The following is a 20,248-nucleotide window of genomic DNA, read 5'->3' as shown; positions in this document are numbered from 1 at the left end:
GCGCAAGCAATTGTGCTTTTTGATCAACTTGAGGAAGAGGATGGTCCAAATTCGTCATCATCGTCTTCTTCGGAAGAGTCTGTGAGTGAAGATAGTGACGGATTTGAACATGTGGGTGACGCCATCGACGAGCAGAGGTAAGCCAACTCACTTTTTTTTTTTATGCTGAAAACGTTTCTTTTGAAAGTTTCTTTTGATATTGCAAGACAAAGTTAATTTTGATGCAATATAAGTGTGTCTTTGTGTATATAATAATAAAATGTGCATATCAGATCAAAGTCGTACGTGCACGGTGTGTATCCCAGGCAGGAATTTATAATGTGTGGTGTTCTTCTTTCTATATGAAGATTAGGGATGTAGCACATATTCAGCTATGGTATTCTATTCGAGGCCTCAACTAAGCCAAAGCAGCAATGCACAATCCATGTGCCAGTCACCATCTGTGACGGGGCAGAAGGGAGAAGCAAAGCAGCTCAAGGCCGGAGGAAATGCCAGCAGTGCGCAAAGGGTGGAAAGAGGACCGACACCCCATGGAAGTGTGGGCTGTGGGATGTAGCCCTGTGTCTAATTCCAGGACGAAACTGCTTTTCGGAGTGGCATGCCTGAAAAAAAATTAACTTGTTTATTGTAAATATTTTTGAAAAAAACTTTTTTCCCCAATGTTATATATTGTGGTGACTCTTTGTTGGACATAATTCACCCACCGTAATTGTGTGTCTGATTGGCCGAGTGCATTACCGGCTGCGTCACAGTCACGTGACTAGACACTATAAAGAGCCGCGCGTGTTCCGGTTCATTAGAGAGAGTGCACAAGAGTTCACAGAGTGCAACACAGCAATTCGACCAATAAAGACTTTAACAAGCATACCGCTTCACTGGTGACCCCGACTGCCTCGCTGAAGTCTCAGAGGCATTTTGAACACTTTATTGCAATGGCGGACTCTAGCTTTTTCGAGCTGGCGACATTCAATAAGTCTTCTGCGGCCGCGTGGTTCGCTAACGCGGAGGAGCAGTTCGTCCTCCGTGGTGTTTCCAACGACACCATGCGCCTCTACCACGCGGTGGCCGCGCTCGGGCACTCAACGGCGGTTAGAGCACAGCGCTTTGTGGTTTATCCACCGAAGGTGGGCAAGTACACGGGGCTCAAGGCGCACCTCCTCAGACTTTTTGAACCGTCATACAAATCGACTTCAGAGGCGCCCAGGGTGCCCGCCTCGAGAGCCCTGCTGCCCGAGGTACCCGCCAAAGATGGCGGCACTTCTGCCCCGGTTCCTCGCAGCCGTACTTCTGTCCCGGTACCCACGCCACCGCCGCGCACCTCCGCTCTGGCACTTCCCGACGCCGACGTTGCTGTCTCGCCTCCGGCCCCGCTCTCGCTCGCCTCGGCTCCGTCGCCGCTCTCCGTCGACGCCGCTGCGCCCGTCCCTGGCTTTCCCGGCTGCGGCGCCATTGCGCCGGCCTGCGGCCTACTCGACGACGGTGCGCCGGCCTGCGGCCTACTCGACGACGCCCCGTCCGCCTGCGGCCTACTCGACGACGCCCCGTCCGCCTCGGGCCTACTCGACGACGCCCCGTCCGGCCCTGGTCTACTCGACGGCGTCCCGTCCGGCCCTGGTCTTCTCGTCGACACTGCGCCTGCTCTTGGCCTTCCTCACGACGTCATTCCTGTGCCTGCGTCTCTGGCCACTGCTGACGTCGCTCCAGCACCTGCGCCTTTGGAAGTCTCCGAGGTCGCCCCTCTACCGGCGCCGCTGGACGCCGCCGCCACTGACCTCGCTCCAGTGCCTCCGGGAGTCTCCGAGGTCAGTCCTCAGCCTATGCCGTTGGCCATCGCCGCTAGCCTTGCTGCTGTGCCGGCGCCTCCGGAAGTCTCCGAGGTTGCACGTCGGCCAGCGCCTGCGAACGCCACCCCCGACATCTCTCCTCGTCCACCGCCTTTGGACAACGATGACGTCGCTCCGGTTTCGGCGTTTCCCCCGCTCCTGCTACGACCGGTCGACCTGGTTCGTCTCGCCTGTCGCCCTTGTCCACGACCGGGCGACTCCGACCGCCGCGCCGGTCGCCTTCGTCTCCGGCCTCGACCGGTCGATTCCGACCGCCGCACCCGTCGCCCTCGTCTGCAGCCTCGACCGGGTGGTGCTGCTCGTCGCAAGTCTCGACCGCTGCTGAGCAACGCATGCTGCCTCTCTCGGCGTCCGCTTCTCCGGCCTCGCCTGCGCGGTGCTGCGCGGCGCGCTCCTCGTCATGGGCGTCCTCCAGACCGTTCTGCTCGGACGTCCCGCATCTGGCGTCCTGGACGGCCGCCTGATCGTCTCGTTCCGTCGCCCGCCGCCTGGCATCCTGGGCGTCCTCCAGACTGTTCTGCTTGGGCGTCCCGCATCTGGCATCCTGGACGGCCGCCTGACCGTCTGTTCAGTCGTCTTCCACAGACGCCCCGGTCGCGCAACCCATGCTTTCTGTTTTGTTGATTCGGGTTGCGCCTGGCGTCCTGTGTGGGTGAATTCTGGGGGGACCTGTGTGGTGACTCTTTGTTGGACATAATTCACCCACCGTAATTGTGTGTCTGATTGGCCGAGCGCGTTACCGGCTGCGTCACAGTCACGTGACTAGACACTATAAAGAGCCGCGCGCGTTCCGGTTCATTAGAGAGAGTGCAAGAGAGTTCACGGAGTGCAACACAGCAATTCGACCAATAAAGACTTTAACAAGCATACCGCTTCAATATATATTTTTTTCCCACAATCAGTCTTCTCAATTTGTGTATATAAATGTGTGTTCAAGAAGCTTGATTGTGTGTACATAGTTTTCATCAGGTGATGGGCCGCAATACCTAAACTCATAAAGAGATGGCCTCTAAACACTTTTTGTGTTAGATGGTATATCTTTTTTCACTGTTCTTCACTGTTTGGTCTGCTGTATACTGGACTGTCTCAGGAAATTAGAATACACAATATTCTAATTTTTTGAGACAGTCCTGTGTATATATACAGGACTGTCTCAGGAAATTAGAATACACAATATTCTAATTTCGAAATTAGAATACACAATATTCTAATTTCGAAATTAGAATATTGTGTATTCTAAAATGATGATTTATAATTGGTCACTGAAGGAAACAACAGTTTGGACATGAAAAACGGAAAAAAGGGACCAAACCAGGCCATCGTAAACAATTCTTTCTTTGAAATATAAAGGCAACTTCAAAGGCATGCAAAATCAGACAAAATAGGCCCATACCTTAAAGGGGTAAGGGTAAAATTATACAGTTTTGATTCAAGCAGAACATATTCATTTTATTAAACACATTTTTTTAGATTTTGTATTATAATACATTGCTCATAATTATTGTTTTTCAAGGTGTTTATATCAACCAAATACTCACCTAATTAATTCAGGTTTGTGACAAATAATCACAACAAAAAAATAAAACAATCATTTCTTACATACAAAAAAGGTTGACAGTTCTCGAGCCGACCATCTATACTAAAGAGGTGTCTCTATTTTTCTTTTTTCACGGAGTTGGCAACCCCACATCCCAATAGGTTATCGATATGCTCTCACCAAGAATCGATAATCGTTTTCAAATGGTGTCACTGTTTAGTAAAGGAATCAACAGGCTGCTACCGAAATGATCTACTACAAAAGTGTCTATGTTAAGAAAGACACTCTTTTGTTTGCAAGAAAGCTGCAATTGATATAGTGTTGCTGTAGTGTTGCACTGAAATCGTCTCATGAAGACAATCGTTTTTGACGGATATACCACACAAGTACTTTTTTATTTTTCCTATCGGAAAAGCCATTTTCTCTTTAATAGTATCATTGAATATCATATTGATCTTTTGACCCATGTGTTGATAATTGTTAGTCACAAATTGAATCGTATGGTGAGTTACCACCCCAAGTGTGCATGGATAAAAAGGCTCCTAAAATTCCACTGTGTGAGAGACCAAAGCTTGATAGTTGCAGTATATTTATTACCTCAGTCATTGTCCCTTTTGACGCCACGAACTCGGAATCTCTTTTCAACCAATTCACATCATGTTCTCATCCATAGAGATAATGCATTCTACTAGTTACCACCAAGTTGAAATAATGGTCATATTTCCCAGGCTTGAATCCCCGACCCGGACCCTAACTCTGGAAGCTCCCCGAGGTGTGGAGGTCAGTGCTGGGGTTGGAGACTTCACAGCATCATGTCGGAAAGACCTCCTACTGCAGTCCTCAGAAGGAGAGGTAAGAATACAGTATACTATTTAAGAATGATGAGATAATCGTTTATTGATTCTCACAGTGGAATTGGAAGATTTACATAATGCAGTTTTCTGTTGAGTTGTGTTTCTAGTATGCCAGGAAAATTACATGTAATAGCTGCGTTTATTCTGATTTGTGTTTTTTTACATAGCGGACGTAATAGGGCCCCTTTCATTATAGTACCTTATTAGGCTAATGAGTGTCATCAATCTAGTGACCTTGTCCTTCTTTTCTCCGCCCCTCTTGTTGTGTTTCGAAAAGTGACTTCATTAAAGCTGCTTTGATGAGGTTCCCTGTCATCCGCTGCTGTCAAATGTGTCTTCTGTTTGCCTGCTATCTTACTGTCTGTCTCTTTGCATAAAAGCCTGTCATGAGGGAGCACAAGCTCATGCTTGGCCATGTCAGTGTGTGTAGGGGTGTGTGTGTGCATGTGTGACCACAAGAGCACAGTGTGTGATTAATTCTGTAATTAACTGAAGTATCCCCATTCATTGGACACACTGTCAGGTTGGATCTTTCAGTTTTCTATACAAGAAAAACTGTGCATCCGCATCCAGACCCTTGAGTAGCTGTTCCTCCACCGCCTGGCACCATAGACCACGCAAGCTATAAAACTTAAATACTTTGGGTACAATGATGTTGCAATGTACAATATGTCTTTTCTCTGCTACATCAGACATACTCTGATCTAGATTAGCTATCATTGACTTTTCAAGTGCTTTTGACATCATCAGGTCTATATTAATTAGAGAGGCGCTCAAGAGGATGTCTGTGAATCCCTCCTTTAATTGCTGGCTCTTTGACTACCTGATGATGGAGAGTAGCACTGAGTCACTACAGGAGATTTTGCTGGCTGTATAACTGAAAGAACAGAATTTTGAAAAAGCAGGTCTCATCAAGGTGGTTTTTAAGTGTCTTGAGGGGCAGGATGGGCCTGCTTTTGAACAACATCCAATACAAAGGAGATGGTCATCAGCTTTTGACCAATTGTAGACCTTGGTAAAGAATCACATCAAGGAGACGCTATGGACGATTGTGGACAATAGATACCAAGCGCCCTGTTTTCACCTTCCAGAGCAGATTTTTAGCTGGTATCTCATCTTAGCATGTTCGTGGACTAAAAACTCTCGAGGTACTTTGTCCCAACAGGAATGAATGAATGTTTACTATTGTCGCTTGGATTGAGTAATATATTTTTCTGACTATAAGGTCACACCTTAGTATTGGTCGCACCAGCCCAAATATGTGCACAATGAAGAGGAAAAAAAAAACTTATAAGTCGCACCGGAGTATAAGTCGCATTTATGGGGGAAATTGACTTTATAAAATCCAACACATAGAACAGATATGTCATCTTGAAAGGCAATTTAAAATAAAAATACAATAGAGAACAACATGCTGAATAAGTCTACAGTATGATAATGTTACATGATGCATGAACAACGAAATGCGAACGTGGCCGGTATGTTAACTTAACATAGCTATTAAGAGTTATTCAGATAGCTATAGCATAAAGAAAATGCTAACATGTTTACCAAAGCATCAGTCTCTCCAAAACACCAAAATAGCATGTGAAATGATATAATAGTGTGTTAATAATTTCACACCTAAGTCGCTCCAGAGCATAAGTTGCACCCCCAGCCAAACTATAAAAGAAACTGCAACTTATAGTCCGAAAAATACGGTAGTCCTTTTTTAAGAAGGGGGACCGGAGGATCTGTTCCAACTATAGAGGGATCACACCCCTCAGCCTAAAACAGTCTACATGTGTTTTGCGCATATAGAAAAGGCGTTCGACCTTGTCCTTCAGGGAGTCCTGTGGGGGTGCTTCGGGAGTACAGGGTACCGAGCCCCTTGTAAGGGCTGTTCGGTCCCTGTGCGACCGGTGTCAGAGTTTGGTCCGCATTGCCAGCAGTAAGTCGGATTCGCTCCCAGTGAGGGTTGGACCCCGCCAAGGTTGCCTTTTGTCACCAAATCTGTTAATAACCTTTATGTATAGAATTTCTAGGCCTAACAGAGGCGTTGAGGGAGTCCAGTTTGGTGGCCACAGCATTGCACCTCTGCTTCTTGCAGATGATGTGGCGCTGTTAGCTTCATCAAACTGTGATCTCCAAATCTCACTGGAGCGGTTTGCAGCCGCGTGTGAAGCGGTTTGCAGCCGCGTGTGAAGCGGTTGGGATGAAGATCAGCACCTCCAAATCAGGGACCATGGTCCTCAGTAAAAGGATTGTGTGCCCTCTTGGGATCGTGGATGACATCCTAACTTTTAGTGTCTTGGGGTCTTGTTCACGAGTGGGGTTTAGGAGGGAGAGGAAGATCGACAGGCGGATTGGTGCTTTGTCTGCAGTGATGCGGACTCTGTACCGGTCCATTCTGGTGAAAAAGGAGCTGAGCCAAAAGGCGAAGCTTTTGATTTACCAGTTGATCTACGTTCCTACCCACACTTCTAGTCACGAGCTGTGGGTCGTAACTGAAAGAACAAGGTCCTGGATACAAGCGGCCAAATGAATTTCCTCCGCAGAGTGTCCGGGCTCTTTCTTAGAGATACAGTGAGAAGCTTGATCATCCGGGAGGGACTCAGGGTCAAGCCACTACTCCTCCGCTTTGAGAGGAGCCAGATGAGGTGGCTCAGGCATCCTGTTTGGATGCTTCCTGGATGCTTACTTGGAGAGGTGTTCTGGGCATGTCCCACCGGCAAGCTGGAGAGACTTTCTCTCAAATGCCTTGGGAATGCCTTGGGATCCCGCCGGAGGAGCTGGTTGAAGTGGTTGGGTAGAGTGAAGTCTGGGCTTCCCTTCTAAAGCTGTTGTCCCTGCAACCGGATCTCAGATTAAGTGGTAAATAATGGATGGATGGATTCGGACTGAGTAGTAGAGTATACATCCATCCATCCATGACGGTTGCAAATAAAAACAAGTCCCTTGCAGTTGGAGACACAAATCTGAAAGTCCACTTCATAAATTTGCAATTTGACAGCAAGAGAATACAAAGAATGCCAAAATGGAGACTGTAAATTCAATGTATCAAAACATTTGTTTTTTTAAACGATTCATTTTTATTGGTTTTCCAGCATGTTTACGATTGGTTTTGGTTGGTTGGTTGTTGTTGTTTGTATCTAATCTGACCCTAGAAGCAGTATTTTAAGTTCATGTTTTGAAATGTTTTATTTTATGTTGTTGTTGTTGTTGAATTTTTGTCACTCAATACCTAACATTCCTTTTTTATGTCACACATTTACAAAATCAAAAAACTAAAGTAGAACAAAACATTAAAAAACACACTTTATAAATGACTTGAAATTAGAAAAGAAACTATCATGAAAAATTCCAAACTTTTATAACCCTGATGAACACACACACGCACACGAATTCTAATAATCCTCTCTAAAACTCATTTCTCGTTTCCTCCTCTCCACAACCCTCTTGGAATCCTCTCATATTCTCTTCTCCCACTTCTTTCCTTATCTTGTCTCTCCCTGCTGGCCCTTAATCAGGAAAAGTACACAACTTCATCCCTGTACTACGCACTTAAGTGTTGGACTTAAATTTAGCTTGCATAGAGGGCGGCCATTAATCATTTTTCATATCGTTGACCCTGTGGAGGGTCACAGGAGGAGTGGAGCCTATCCCATCTGACTTGAGCTGTTTGAACAATTTCAGACCGTCGATCTATTTTATGCAGGAGCATAAAACGATGTACTGCCAGAAATGCGCATTCACACCACACTTCAGAAGAACCTCTTTTACATGTTCTTCGACTCCATCCTCTCAGTTTGTCATATCTGAGTAACAAAGCCTATCTAATTAACTTTCCTCTGCCGGGGTTGTACGTCAGCATGACTGTCACTTTATTGGATAAAGGAGGAGGGACTTTTTCCTCTTTTGTGTCAGTTCTCTCTGTCTCTGCATTTCATGCATTCTTTTGTCCTCTGTTCCCGTCTCATCCATTATCTCTTTGTTTCTCATCCTCCTTCGCTCGCTCTTTCTCCCTCCCTGTCGTCCATGCATTAATGGATGTCTCCGAGGAAGTGAACAATAACATGAATGTTAGAGCTGGGTCGCACAAGGATTTTGGCAAGGACTGACACCACAAAAGGCTCTAAAAATGAATGAATGAATGATTGAATGCCAGCATGAAGGATATGTAGTACGGTGCCTGTTAATCATGTAAACCTTTAAACGTGTGAAATGTATGAAATTGGACACATGAATCCATCAAGAAGCCTTAAAGGTTTATGTAATGTCACATGTGATTTTATCTTTATGCTTATTTTAAATGAACACAGATTATTCATTTGTCAAATGATCAAATGTTGATGCTACGTATAATAACGCCTGAGATCAAAATGGCAGAAAAGTGATGACAGTGGCAAAGATGGTAGTGGTAAGGTCTCATTGGAACATGCTAACTTGCTCTTTCAAAAGAATGCAAAAGTCCCAAATTTGAGTAATTGTGAAATTCCAAACCAAAGTTTCGAGTTCTAGTTAGTTTCTCTGCGCAACGCACCTTTGATTCTGATCCATAAAGGCCACTCATACATTCAGAAAGGCCGAATAATACACATGTATAAAATTCTTTTTTTTAATTTTTAATTTTATTTTATGTTATTATTTTCCTATTACGGGTAGTCCCCAGGTTACGACGTACCCGATTTACGTGATTTTATTTTTTTTTCTAAAGTTGACTTCTGTTTTATGATGTATTCTTTTATGTTGGCGCAGGAAGCGCAGAGCAGGTAGTATTAATAGCTCGCGAGTAAGTGTGCATGTACCCACGAAGAAAAGCACATGCGCACACACGAGGAAGAGTGCGTTTGCACCCACGAAGGAGTCGCGCAGCCAAGTGATAGAGAGGGGAATGCAGCTGCAAGCCTGCGTGCACATTTGTTGTTTGTGACGCGTACACAGAGGAAACACCTGTATATAATACCTTTTGTACTGTTTATTGTGTGTTTTCAATTGTGGTCGAATACTTGTGGCGAAATTATGTGATTGTTTTTGATGATGTGCGGACGCTAACTGATACATGCTAATCGTTTGTGTGGATTGTTATTGCTGTACCAGCAGCTAGTTATCAACGCCAGTTTTAATTGCTGGTACGTAAGATGAAACTGATTAAATTTAAATTTTATTTTAGTTTCATTCTGCAAGTGTTGATGTGATGAGCAGCTGAATAATGTCAGCAAACCACACAGACGTCTGACATCGTCATTTCGGAGCACAGCTCGCTGTCTAGCAAGGACATAGCGCCAACATCTTGGCAAGGACAGTACAATGATGTATAATACATGTTTTTGGATAGTTATTTTGAGATTTAGGGGATACTTAGGGGTAGGTACGCAGAAATTCAGGTTATGTCGCCGGTGTAGGAACGGAACTCGTTCGTAACCCCGGGGATTAGCTGGAATGCCCTTTGCTTTTTTTTTCTTTTAACTATGAGGCAGAAATAAAATATGGTCCCTTCTCACGAGTACCCAAACATCTTCCAAAATGTCCTATGAGCAGTGTTGTTAATCTTACTTTAAAAAAGTAATTAATTACAGTTACAAATTACTTCTCCCAAAAGGTAATTGTATTAGTAACTCAGTTACCTGAATGTAAGTGTAATCAGTCACTCAGCAAAGCAAAAAAAAAAAAATAGGTCACACAATGTGAAGTTTAGTGGGTTTTCGGGACAATTGGCCCTAGCCCAATTCTTTACCCTAAACTTAACTAGACACAGGGGTATTGCGGATATTGCGATACTAGAAGTAACCTTTGCTATGTGTGGAAGTCATTTATTGTTGTGAATTAACCATTAAATTAGTTAAAATTGCTCCCGTTATTTGTTCCCTTCTGTCTATTTTCCACATGTGTAAGTTTTAAAACTGTTTCATCATTTAAAGATAGATTTAAGTCACGATTTTGCCGATTTAGGAGCATTTTAGATAAAAAAGTTACTTAGGTTCGCAAGGAAGGTTCTCTTCAACAGAGCCTTCCTGAGAAGTCTACTGCTTTAAGATGGCGGCTGTTTACTGACACATCTAGTTCTTTATACATGTTGCTAATGCTGCCGTGTCTGTCATTTGCATCTAGTTCTATATACATGTGATATCTACAGCAGCATCATGTGGGCGTAGTTTGTAGGCTATCGGCGACAGTCAGGTATTATTGGAGCCGCCTAGCATCGCGTTTGCAACGGCGTCACAACTCCCTTGCCTCCTCCCCACTCCTGTTCTGCTCTCTCGTCTCTGCGAGTCCATCTCTCTCAGACTTTTCCTGCGTCATTCAACCACATAGTAACGCATAGTAACACACACCTTTCCCGCCTCAGTAACGGTAACGGCGTTGCCAAGATGAGAAAAGTAATTAATTAGATTACTCACTACTGGGAAAAAAAATGCCGTTAGTAACGCCGTTATATTCTAACGCTAGTATTAACAACACTGCCTATGGCCCGTGAGGCTCGAGAACATTTGTTTGAAAAGTGCAGATTCTGAAACTCCATGAGAGGGTGTGTTCCCAGCGGCAGTGGGCATTTTGTGGCAAACTCTTAATGCGTTATATAGCAGAGATGCAGGCATGGTCATAGCATTCTGTTCGGTGGACGTCACGACCTTTATAAACGCGCTTTCATGGAGGTTTGGGACAAAATGAGTCTCACGCATAGGCGGAGAGTGACTTTTGGCAGAAAAATATCATTGCATGCAACTGAATTTCCTATAAATGAATTTAACGAGGAAGTTCAGAATTTTTGACATAAGGCTTAATCTTCGACTTGGCAGGGGTTTAATTAGTTGGTGGAGTTTATTTCAACAAATTCAATGCGGTTAGTTTTTTGATAGTTTTGAGGTTCAGGAGTGTGTAAGCTAGTATGAGTCAATGGTGCCTGCTTAGCATACCAACATAAAACAACATATTCACGCAAAAGAATCACCCATGCAATCAGAGCGAAGTCGCTTTCAGCCAGATTAAACGACGACTGGCAGAGGGGTTTGGAAGTATTGAAAAAAATGTGACAAAAAGAGGAAGTGATCCTGCCGTAAAATTATTGTACTAAACCACAGCAAATGCAGCTGTATCTATTTCAATGCTACTTATTTGTATCCTGCTCGCTTGATTAAACTCCTCACACATGCACTGGCTCAAATGCATTGTACTCGATGTGATGCACGACATCAATGGAAATTAATTTCAGAATGCGCATGTTGCAGCAATGAAGAAATTTTATTAAATTTTCTTTCATTTAAAACGTATGAAAACACTAAGAGGCTGTGAGATATCAAAAAAAATAAATTGCATTCATGAGCAATTATCGAAAATAGATCGAAAATTACGAACATTTCCGAAAGCATTCCGGAAACAGCCGAATGGGGCGGAGACGTCATAACAAGGAAACAAAAGGTCGAGGCAGGTGCCATCGTTGTTTATCGACGAGAGAGTTGCATTCATGTTTTATCAAAAAAATCGCTAAAATGGTTCAAACCTGTCATGCTGTGGTTTACAAATAGCCATTTGTCGCAATGTAGTACCCATGAGTTTCCGAACGCGAGAAAAAGAGCTGGACTACGCAGACAATGAGTAAAGTTCGTCAGTGCTAAGAGGGCTAATTTTGCAGACCCAGCCACGGTTTTGTGTGGTGCGCATTTTACACCTGAAAGCTATACGAACTATGGACAAATGAAATCAGGTTTTGCTAAGAAATTGCTGCTGAAATTAGATGCGGTGCCCACCTACACGCGCAGCCACCTAAATGTCCCGAGATAACAAGAAAGGACGATGACTGGCTGTGATGAGACCACCCCACCACCCCAGGCAAAGCAAAGGAGGGAAATGGCGAGGGTGAGTACTCTTTTGTAATAAAAAACATCACGCATTGGATATAGGACTGGACACATGTATAAATATTCTCGATAACAGATTTTATTTGTGACTCTCGATACGGCACAAAACTATGTTATCAATATCGGGGAGTACGAAATAACGAGCTGCTGCAGTGCCCCAACCACTGGTCAACCTAGCCAAGATGGCTGCCAGTTATGCACGCCGCTGTAAAATAGGGAGCACTTATTGCCCTTCCCAAAATAATGGTAGACATCTAATCGTGTGGCATCCAATCATCTTCTGCTGTGAAATTCAATTAGTTTATCACGAGCAGATGTCCAATCCATTTGAAGTGGGAGGGTGCTGTCACTGGCAGTCAATGAGTTAAACGATGTCTGATCAAGCCGTGATAGCAATGACCTTACATTCAAGTGAGTATGCAGTAATTTATACTAAAAGAAAAAAAATGTATTTTTTCAAAAAACATGGTATTGGTACATTGGCCCATTTCACACGATATCAGGGGGGAAACATGGTATTGCTTGACACTTTTTTCACTCGATTGACAGCATGAGCATTAAAAATTGATGATTATTTAAGTAAAACTGTGTTTTTAAAGAGATCCACGGACATAAAGACTTGTAGTTCATAAAATATACATGTTAAGAGGACTTATAATAATTTGATATTAAAAACCCTCTTGAAGTTTTCGTTTTTATTAAATTTCTCAAATTAGTTTAAATAATAGGTTGCCAGTGTTGTTGACGGGGCAATACACCCTGGGGTGTGACGTAAACTGGTGGTTTACCAGGCTTTCAGAGTGTGACTCTTTAGCCACATAAACATGTCATTTGTTCAGCCCTTTCAATTTGAACCCGAGTGGAACATTCATGAGCAGGACAGCACGGTCGATATTTCACAAAACAAGCAGCAAAAGCAAAATGAACCGGAAAGACGCGATGAAAGAAGAATAGCACAAAACGGGTAATGTTCATGTGGCAAGTTTGTCTAGTGTCAGTGACAGCAAACACTCTCCTGCTCTAGTGACGGAGCAGTAGAGTGCTTGCTGTCAAAAATTCCAGCTTTTGTTTGCAGATCTTCACAGTAAGCTATTGTATGATCTAACTTTTTCCAATATAATTATGGAGATTGTTAGCATCCAGAGCTGCCGTGTACTTTACATATGATTAGAATGTACAGTGAAACACAGCAGTTTGATTAGTTTTGCAGATAGCCTGTGCATCACAGCACACGAAAACTTTGATGCAGTTTGCCTCGCCTGAGTTGTCTAATGGGCTCTGCCTCCATGACCAGGAGAGTGCCGCCTTACCCGATCGGTTCATCTTTTTGTCAAGTAAAACCGCTGTCCAGATTGATGATTGTCCTGCCGGTGTGACCAGATTTTGCGCCCTTATCAGATGTTGCTCCCGAAGCTTTTGTGGCGCTGAATAAGCACTCTATTACAGTCATTGGACTCTCAATATTATACAAAGGTACTAAATAAACAAGTTACATCATAAACATATATATGCAACATGAATACAGCATAAATAAAAACAAATGAATGTATTAAACTTTGTTTGATTGCTGGCTATTTGTTTTTCTGCCCAAAAGATTATAATGATTCCTTATTTTGCACATTAAGATATAAGAGGACTGTTGTGTACTTTATATGTACTTAAAGCACGTTCGCTGCATACAGGTAGCGTTCAAGACCACACTGTTTAGTAACATTAACTAACACCACAAGGGCTATGTTCGTTTTTTTTCTACATCGATAGTAAGTATTTGTTTATTGATCTATCCGCTGCAATCAGTAACTCTAGTCCTCAGATGAAAACCAACAAATCCGTTACCGTCCGCAAATGTGGAAGCAAGGTAGGACCCCAAAGCATGCAACAATAACAGAGGGTTTGCGTACAAGGGTTTATTGATCAGACACAAAAAAAAACACGTGATCGCGAAAATGGAGACAAAAAAAGGGTCCGTGACAGCAGGTCGGAATCAACTAAAAAAATCCTGAGGGAAAACCACAGTGAGAGGCAAAGTGCCGCAAAAGCAGGGTGAAAACAAATAATGCACGCAAATACCTGCACAAGGTAGACGACTCGAAAAACGAGGGCGGCAGACGAACGCAAAAAACCAAGGTAAGGATTGCAACTACCCCCGAAGGGATGGAGAATATAAATTGTCAAATGGCAGCAAGTCAATATCTCGGCAACCCGCCTAGGATCAGTTTAAATACACGTAAGACATCGGGAACTCATCCCACAGCTCTGTAACAAAACAATCTGACCAGCAGCGGAATGTGACAAAATCATGGCAGTCGTCATACTAGCTTCCCGAATATCAAGCACAGCTATTCTCCCAGTACCCCCCAAAGGCATCATCACCTCCAGCTTGCATTGCGCAGGAAAAAAACAAAGCATGGCGCCCTACGTTGGTCAAAACATGTACTAAATATTATAGATTTTCTAATCAATGGCAATATTTTATGTGTTTCTAATAATATGTTTTAGTACAAGAGAGTAATTGTGACTTATTAGGGCTTACAAGTCTTTATACCCGTGGATCCCTTTAAAGAGCATACGACACGAGGAAAAAAGTCTTAAATTGCATTATTATGTGAATCAGAATCATATTTTGAGACGATTCGACTATATACAACAATGTAGCAAAGCGCAGGTGACGAGAAATTAGTCTTTTAATCTGCCGGTTAGCCACGCCTACCATTATAGGGCTTTAGCGTCCCCAACAGGTGGATGACGTCAGCGGTAGACTGGGCTCATCGATTTTACTATTCAGCCCATTGAGGGGGAATTATTCAGAATGAAGAAAACGCGACGAAGAAAGCCGAAAAATTTCATCGTCTCTCTACTCCAATATTTTTTACAGGATATTCTTTTTATCCAAGTATTTTTCCCCAATAGCTAAATAAATGGCTTGAGAAGGACCAGTCAGCCCGTCGAGGGGGAACTATTCACAACGAGGAAAACGCAACGAAGAGAGCTGCAAAATGTCATTGTTTCTTTCTCTTTCCTTCAATATTTTTACTGGATATTCTTTTTATCCAAGTATTTTCCCCAATTGCTAAATACATGGCATGGTCATGACAAATAACAGTCTTGTGCTAAATGGAATATGAAATAATAAATGCACTTATTCAGGACGACATGGCAAAATTACTCCATAAAGGTCAAAACTGTCGACTTCACCTTTACTGTCGCACCTTCCGAACGATATTTTATGACACCTAAATCGGACATATGTCATTTCCCTTCCCCGGCTTCGGAGAATGTAAACAAACCAAGAGGCGTGACAGCTAGCCGACATGCTAACCCGAACCGAGTGATGTTTCAAAGTCTTCGAAACGGAAAAATCACACATAACTAGCTCGGATAATTTTACATGACGACTGGGTTGTCGATTGTCTTTGGGGATCGGCAAACCGCCCGGCGGAGAGCAATTTACAGTTCGTTCCCCGGAGGAGGGCGGCTGCAGTTGTTGTGCAGCTAATGTGCACGAGGAGAGCTTTTTACATGCCTATCAATGATAAAACGTAAGTAGTCCTTTATTTAAAGAAAGTTTGTCGTGTTTACTTAGTAATCGCTGTATTAATATTTGACATAATACTAAACAAGATGTTTACTCACTTCCTCGTAAGTCCAATGGTCCCACAGTAGTAGGGCTTGGCCAATATCCACGGTGAATGGGAACCTTTTGAAACTCCAAAAAGGCGCACACGCCTCTCCCTCATAAAGCAAGATTTTTCTGCAGCCGTTTGGCTGGTGTGATGCGAAAAATAAACATATTAATCCGCAAAATCAGCTAAATATTTAGTCCTCATACACAACAGTACGGCTGTTTAGTGAAGAGGACGCCTTCACCCGTACACGTCACAGCACCCTCCTCCTCAATGCAAGACCGAAGCTGGAAGTCACTCATTTTCATGGCGCGGGATTCAATAAACTAAATAAATATAGCGATCACTTCCACACACATCCAAGCGGTCCATATCATTCAGGAGCATAAAATACCGCGTGTATTATGAAATAAACAAGCTTTTTCGTGTCACATGCACTTTAATGCCTTGGTATGAGAAAGAAATGCACATAAAAGCTCAAGATCCTTTTAAGCACCCTACCAAATGAGATCAAACATACAGTATTAAAAGGATGTGAATAGCCGAGACAAGTGTTGAGCGAGTGTGTCACGTCTTATGGCCGAAGAAAATTTGTCTGAGTCTCTGTTTTGACTACTAGACTGATTTAGGTGGGTGAAACCTACAATTACCATGGTGAGATGAGTCAGTGCCTGATGATTGGAAGAGAATAGGTAGTAAACAGTAATTCAAGAAGGTTGAAACAAAGGCGAATGGACAGTTTTTTGTGGGTGAAGAGAATTTATCGGAAAGCTTCTTGTGAGTGTGAAGAGCCTTTAGAGTAAAGGTGGATGTTATTCAAAAGGCTTTGTGTTTTTAGAACTTGAATAAGAAGCCCTTCGGAATGCTTTTAACCCCAAACGTTAACTTCAATTTTTTGTGGGGGAAGGGCATACTGAGACATTGTTGACTAAGAATGTTTCACCGTGTTGGCATAGTTTTATACATTAGTGGATTTTAAGGGGGGCCAGCCCCCCCACCCTTGTGGCCTAAAATGTCATTGCATGTAAAAAGTTGTAAAGCAATAAAACTGCAACAAAAATGACTGAAATGAAAAATATATTTTTTATAATGGGTCAAAATTATTTTTCGAACAGATCATGTGACTAGCAACTTAGATGTCATTTGCTTTGCATATAATTAAAAAAAAAAAAAAGGGGGGAGGGCAATTTTATTTGTCAAATGATATTTTTTTTCTTTGATTGAAAAAAATATTTTTTAATTTTTTTGATTGAAGCAACTTTTTGGGGGGATTAAATGATTTGGACACAAATTTCCTACCCATAATTTGGCCCAAACACAGAAAGGATTGCTTCAAATCAAAGAAAACTTTTTTGATGAAAAATTAAGTGTTCAAATGCAAAGTTTTCAATCTCAACTATTTATTCGCGTTCAAAAACTTTTTCCATGATTGAAATTTTTCTTTTTTTGACTGAAGTGATTTTTCTTTTTGAAAAATAAAAAATAAAAAAAAATAAGCAACTTATTTTTTAATTGCATAATAAAGACAAAATGTCCTAATCAAAATGTGGCCCAAACACAAATCAACATGACCTCAATCAAAAAAGTTCTAAAATCTAAGAAAAATAGCTTTCACATGCATTTTTTTTGAGTTTCAAATTTATTTTTGCATTCAAACACGTTTTTTATTGAAGCAACCTTTTTTGGGTCGAAAATAAATATTTTGATTAAAGCAATTTTTTTTTTGTTATTATTGAAGCAATTTTCCTTTGATTGAATAATAAAAACACAAACCTACCGCCATATGGCTCCGCCCAGGGGATACAATTTTTGACTGGGGTAACTACATTGGCACGACACCGGCGGGCGTACCATATTCAATGGATGACAATCTTGGCGAAAAGTATTGCCTAAGCAGCCTGATTAAGAATTCCCCTCAAGAATGATGGGAAACAAAAAACACTCCTTGTTAACTTATTATTACAAATATTCTTGTAAGTTAATATTATTGCTGACAATGCGTTTTGGGGTCATCAACATGTGCCCCCCCTGCCCAAAAGTCAAACTCCGCCCATGGTTTTATACCTCGTGCTCTCAACATGTTGTTCTCTGCATCATTGTATCATTCAGAACCATGAGGCAGAACCAGCACATCATCGCGTTGCATATGTTGCCTCATCCTCAAGTCATCTCACCCTAAATTGAATCACAACTATGTGCCAATCGAAGCTGTTTTTCAAATAAGCCTACTTATGTAGATCCCTTAAAGGGCAATTTATCGAGTCACCATTTCTTTTTATATATTCTTATACGGGTTTTGCCTGACCGCTGACACAGTCAATTGAGCTGTTGATGAAAGAATGTAAGTGGTTGTCAGAATTAGTGAGAGGTTCAGCAGGATAGCAGAAAAAAGTTTTTCAGTCGATTATGCACCACAAAAAGTGTGTGAGACATCAAGGCTTAAAGCCAAATCAATGGGAAAGAACTATTAAAGTTTAGAAAGTTTGGAAACAGTCCTGGAATTCGGAACAAACAGGTGAAAGGTAGGAGGGCAGCCATTAAAATTAGAGTTGGTGAGCCCTCTCATTATTTTCCCTCACTCAACTGCTTGCTATTTTTCCCCCTTTCACTTCCAATGACCTTCATTATCTTCCTGTAAAAAAATTATTTTAATCCAACACCACCTATCAGTGATGGACCACCGCAAAAAATGATCATCGACTTTTTATTTCAAAAAGATTTATTTTTTATTTTATTTTTTTAAATCAACTAAAAGAGTGTTTCCACATACATGATGCACAATTCATCAATTTGTTTCAGGCTCATCATACAAATTATTGTTAAATCTCCAGGGAATTTATTATGTCGTTGTTAATACACAAGGGGATGCATAGACGGAAAATGGGTGAGGGGCAGGGGTGGTGTCATTGCACACAATGCAATGACTATCGAATAAATGAATTTAAAGGATTAATTTTCGAGTTAGCGGGGCTCAATTATTCGGTGGAGTTAATTTCAGCAAATTCTATGCAGATTTTAGTAATTTGTTAGTTTCAGGGCTCCTGAGTGGCTAAGCTCACCAACGGTGCCTGCTTAGCATACCAATACAAAACAACATATGCAAGCATGAGAATCGCTGATGATCCATGCAATCAGCAGTGTTGGCTATGTTTTCAGGATAAAGTTATTAAAACTCACTATTGCATGTCAATAATTGTAGTATGAACAGCAACATTTGTAATCCAGCAGCTCTGCAGGGCTGTCTGGGCAAGCAGGGTGTAATGATATCACATTGTTTTTTTTTCACCTTTTTTTTTTTTTTTTTTTGTGGGAACGAATAGCAACTCCCTAGCACACTGAGCACAAGTGGCCAAAGCACTCCTCTCCATTGTGGTCGCATTACACATCTAAAAAAAAATGTCCCGCAGAATGAAATGAATTAAAACAGTTTGTTGTGACATTATTTTGGCCGCATGGGTATTTTTCACAGTGATCTGCATTTTGAATTTATTTGACTGTGTTACATCTGTTAATATCTCTTTTTTTTACTTGCATGCTAAGCAGTCACCAATGACTCGCGCTAGCTTAGCCACTCTGGAGCCCTGAATCTTACAAATAACTGACAAACTGCATGGAATTTGTTGAAATCAACTCCATTGACTAATTAAACACTCGCTAAGTCGAAGATTAAGCCTGATATCAGAAATTCTGAACTTCCCCTTTAAAATTAAGATAAAGCTGTTAAAATGTTGTCTATAACAGCAATAAAACAACAACAAAAATGAATTAAATGAACAGGAATCCTACAAAGTATTTCATAAAGGGTCAACATTTATTTTTCGAACAAATCATGTGACTAGCACCTTAAAGACAGTCCTTTGCTTTGCTAAACCAAAACTACACCTGAGGAAGCAAGATGTATATTTTGCATTTCTTTAAAGCTTTCAAAAGCAACAACAAAAACAATAACAGAGCTTTAACTGAAGCTGGAAAAGACGATGGCACAATTGGAAAGCAGCTTAGTGACAATAAATCAATAGTTGCAGCAATTGTTAGAAAATGGAAAAGCCTAAACATGACTGATAATCTACCTCGGACTGGGGCTCCATGTAAAATTTCTCTTCATGGGGCATCACTCATGATGAGAAAAGTGAGGGCTTAGCCTAGAACTACACGGCAGGAGCTGGTCAATAACTTAAAGAGAGCTGGATGCAAAGTTTCAAATGCTACTGTCAGTAAAATACTATGGTGCAATGGTTTAAAATCATGCATTGCTCCAGAAGGTTCCTCTGTTGAAGCCAGTACATATGAAGGCCTGTCTGAAGTTTGCCAGGGACCATCTGAATGATGTAGAGGGGTCATGGGAGAAAGTCATGTGGTCAGATGAGACCAAAGTAGAACTTTTTGGTGTAAACTTTACTCGCTGTGTGTGCAGGAAAAAGAAGGATGAGTACAATCACAAGAACACCATCCCTACTGTGAAGTATGGGGGTGGAAACCTCATGCTTTGGGGCTGCTTTTCAGCAAAGGGGACAGGACGACTGTACTGTATAAAGCAGAGGATGAATGGTGA

At 42.1% G+C, this 20,248-nt stretch overlaps 1 protein-coding gene across 2 annotated transcripts in view; it reads left to right on the top strand.

Moving 5' to 3' along the window:
* The window catches only part of LOC130919936 (zeta-sarcoglycan), a 650,031-nt gene that overhangs the window by 595,471 nt on the left and 34,312 nt on the right, over positions 1-20,248 (top strand). Inside the window, exon 7 of one of the 2 annotated variants that reach the window (XM_057842609.1) lies at positions 4,110-4,233. The exons of the other annotated variant lie outside the window; for it this stretch is intronic. Within the exon in view, the coding sequence (XP_057698592.1) occupies positions 4,110-4,233 (124 nt within the window). The remainder of the gene's footprint in view (positions 1-4,109; positions 4,234-20,248) is intronic. 2 annotated transcript variants of the gene reach the window in all.

This window comes from Corythoichthys intestinalis, chromosome 8 (assembly GCF_030265065.1).
Source record: "Corythoichthys intestinalis isolate RoL2023-P3 chromosome 8, ASM3026506v1, whole genome shotgun sequence".
In the NCBI taxonomy this organism is placed as follows: Eukaryota; Metazoa; Chordata; class Actinopteri; order Syngnathiformes; family Syngnathidae; genus Corythoichthys; species Corythoichthys intestinalis.
The sequence above is the reverse complement of the archived record's forward strand: the minus strand, read 5'-3'. Positions and strand labels throughout refer to the sequence as shown.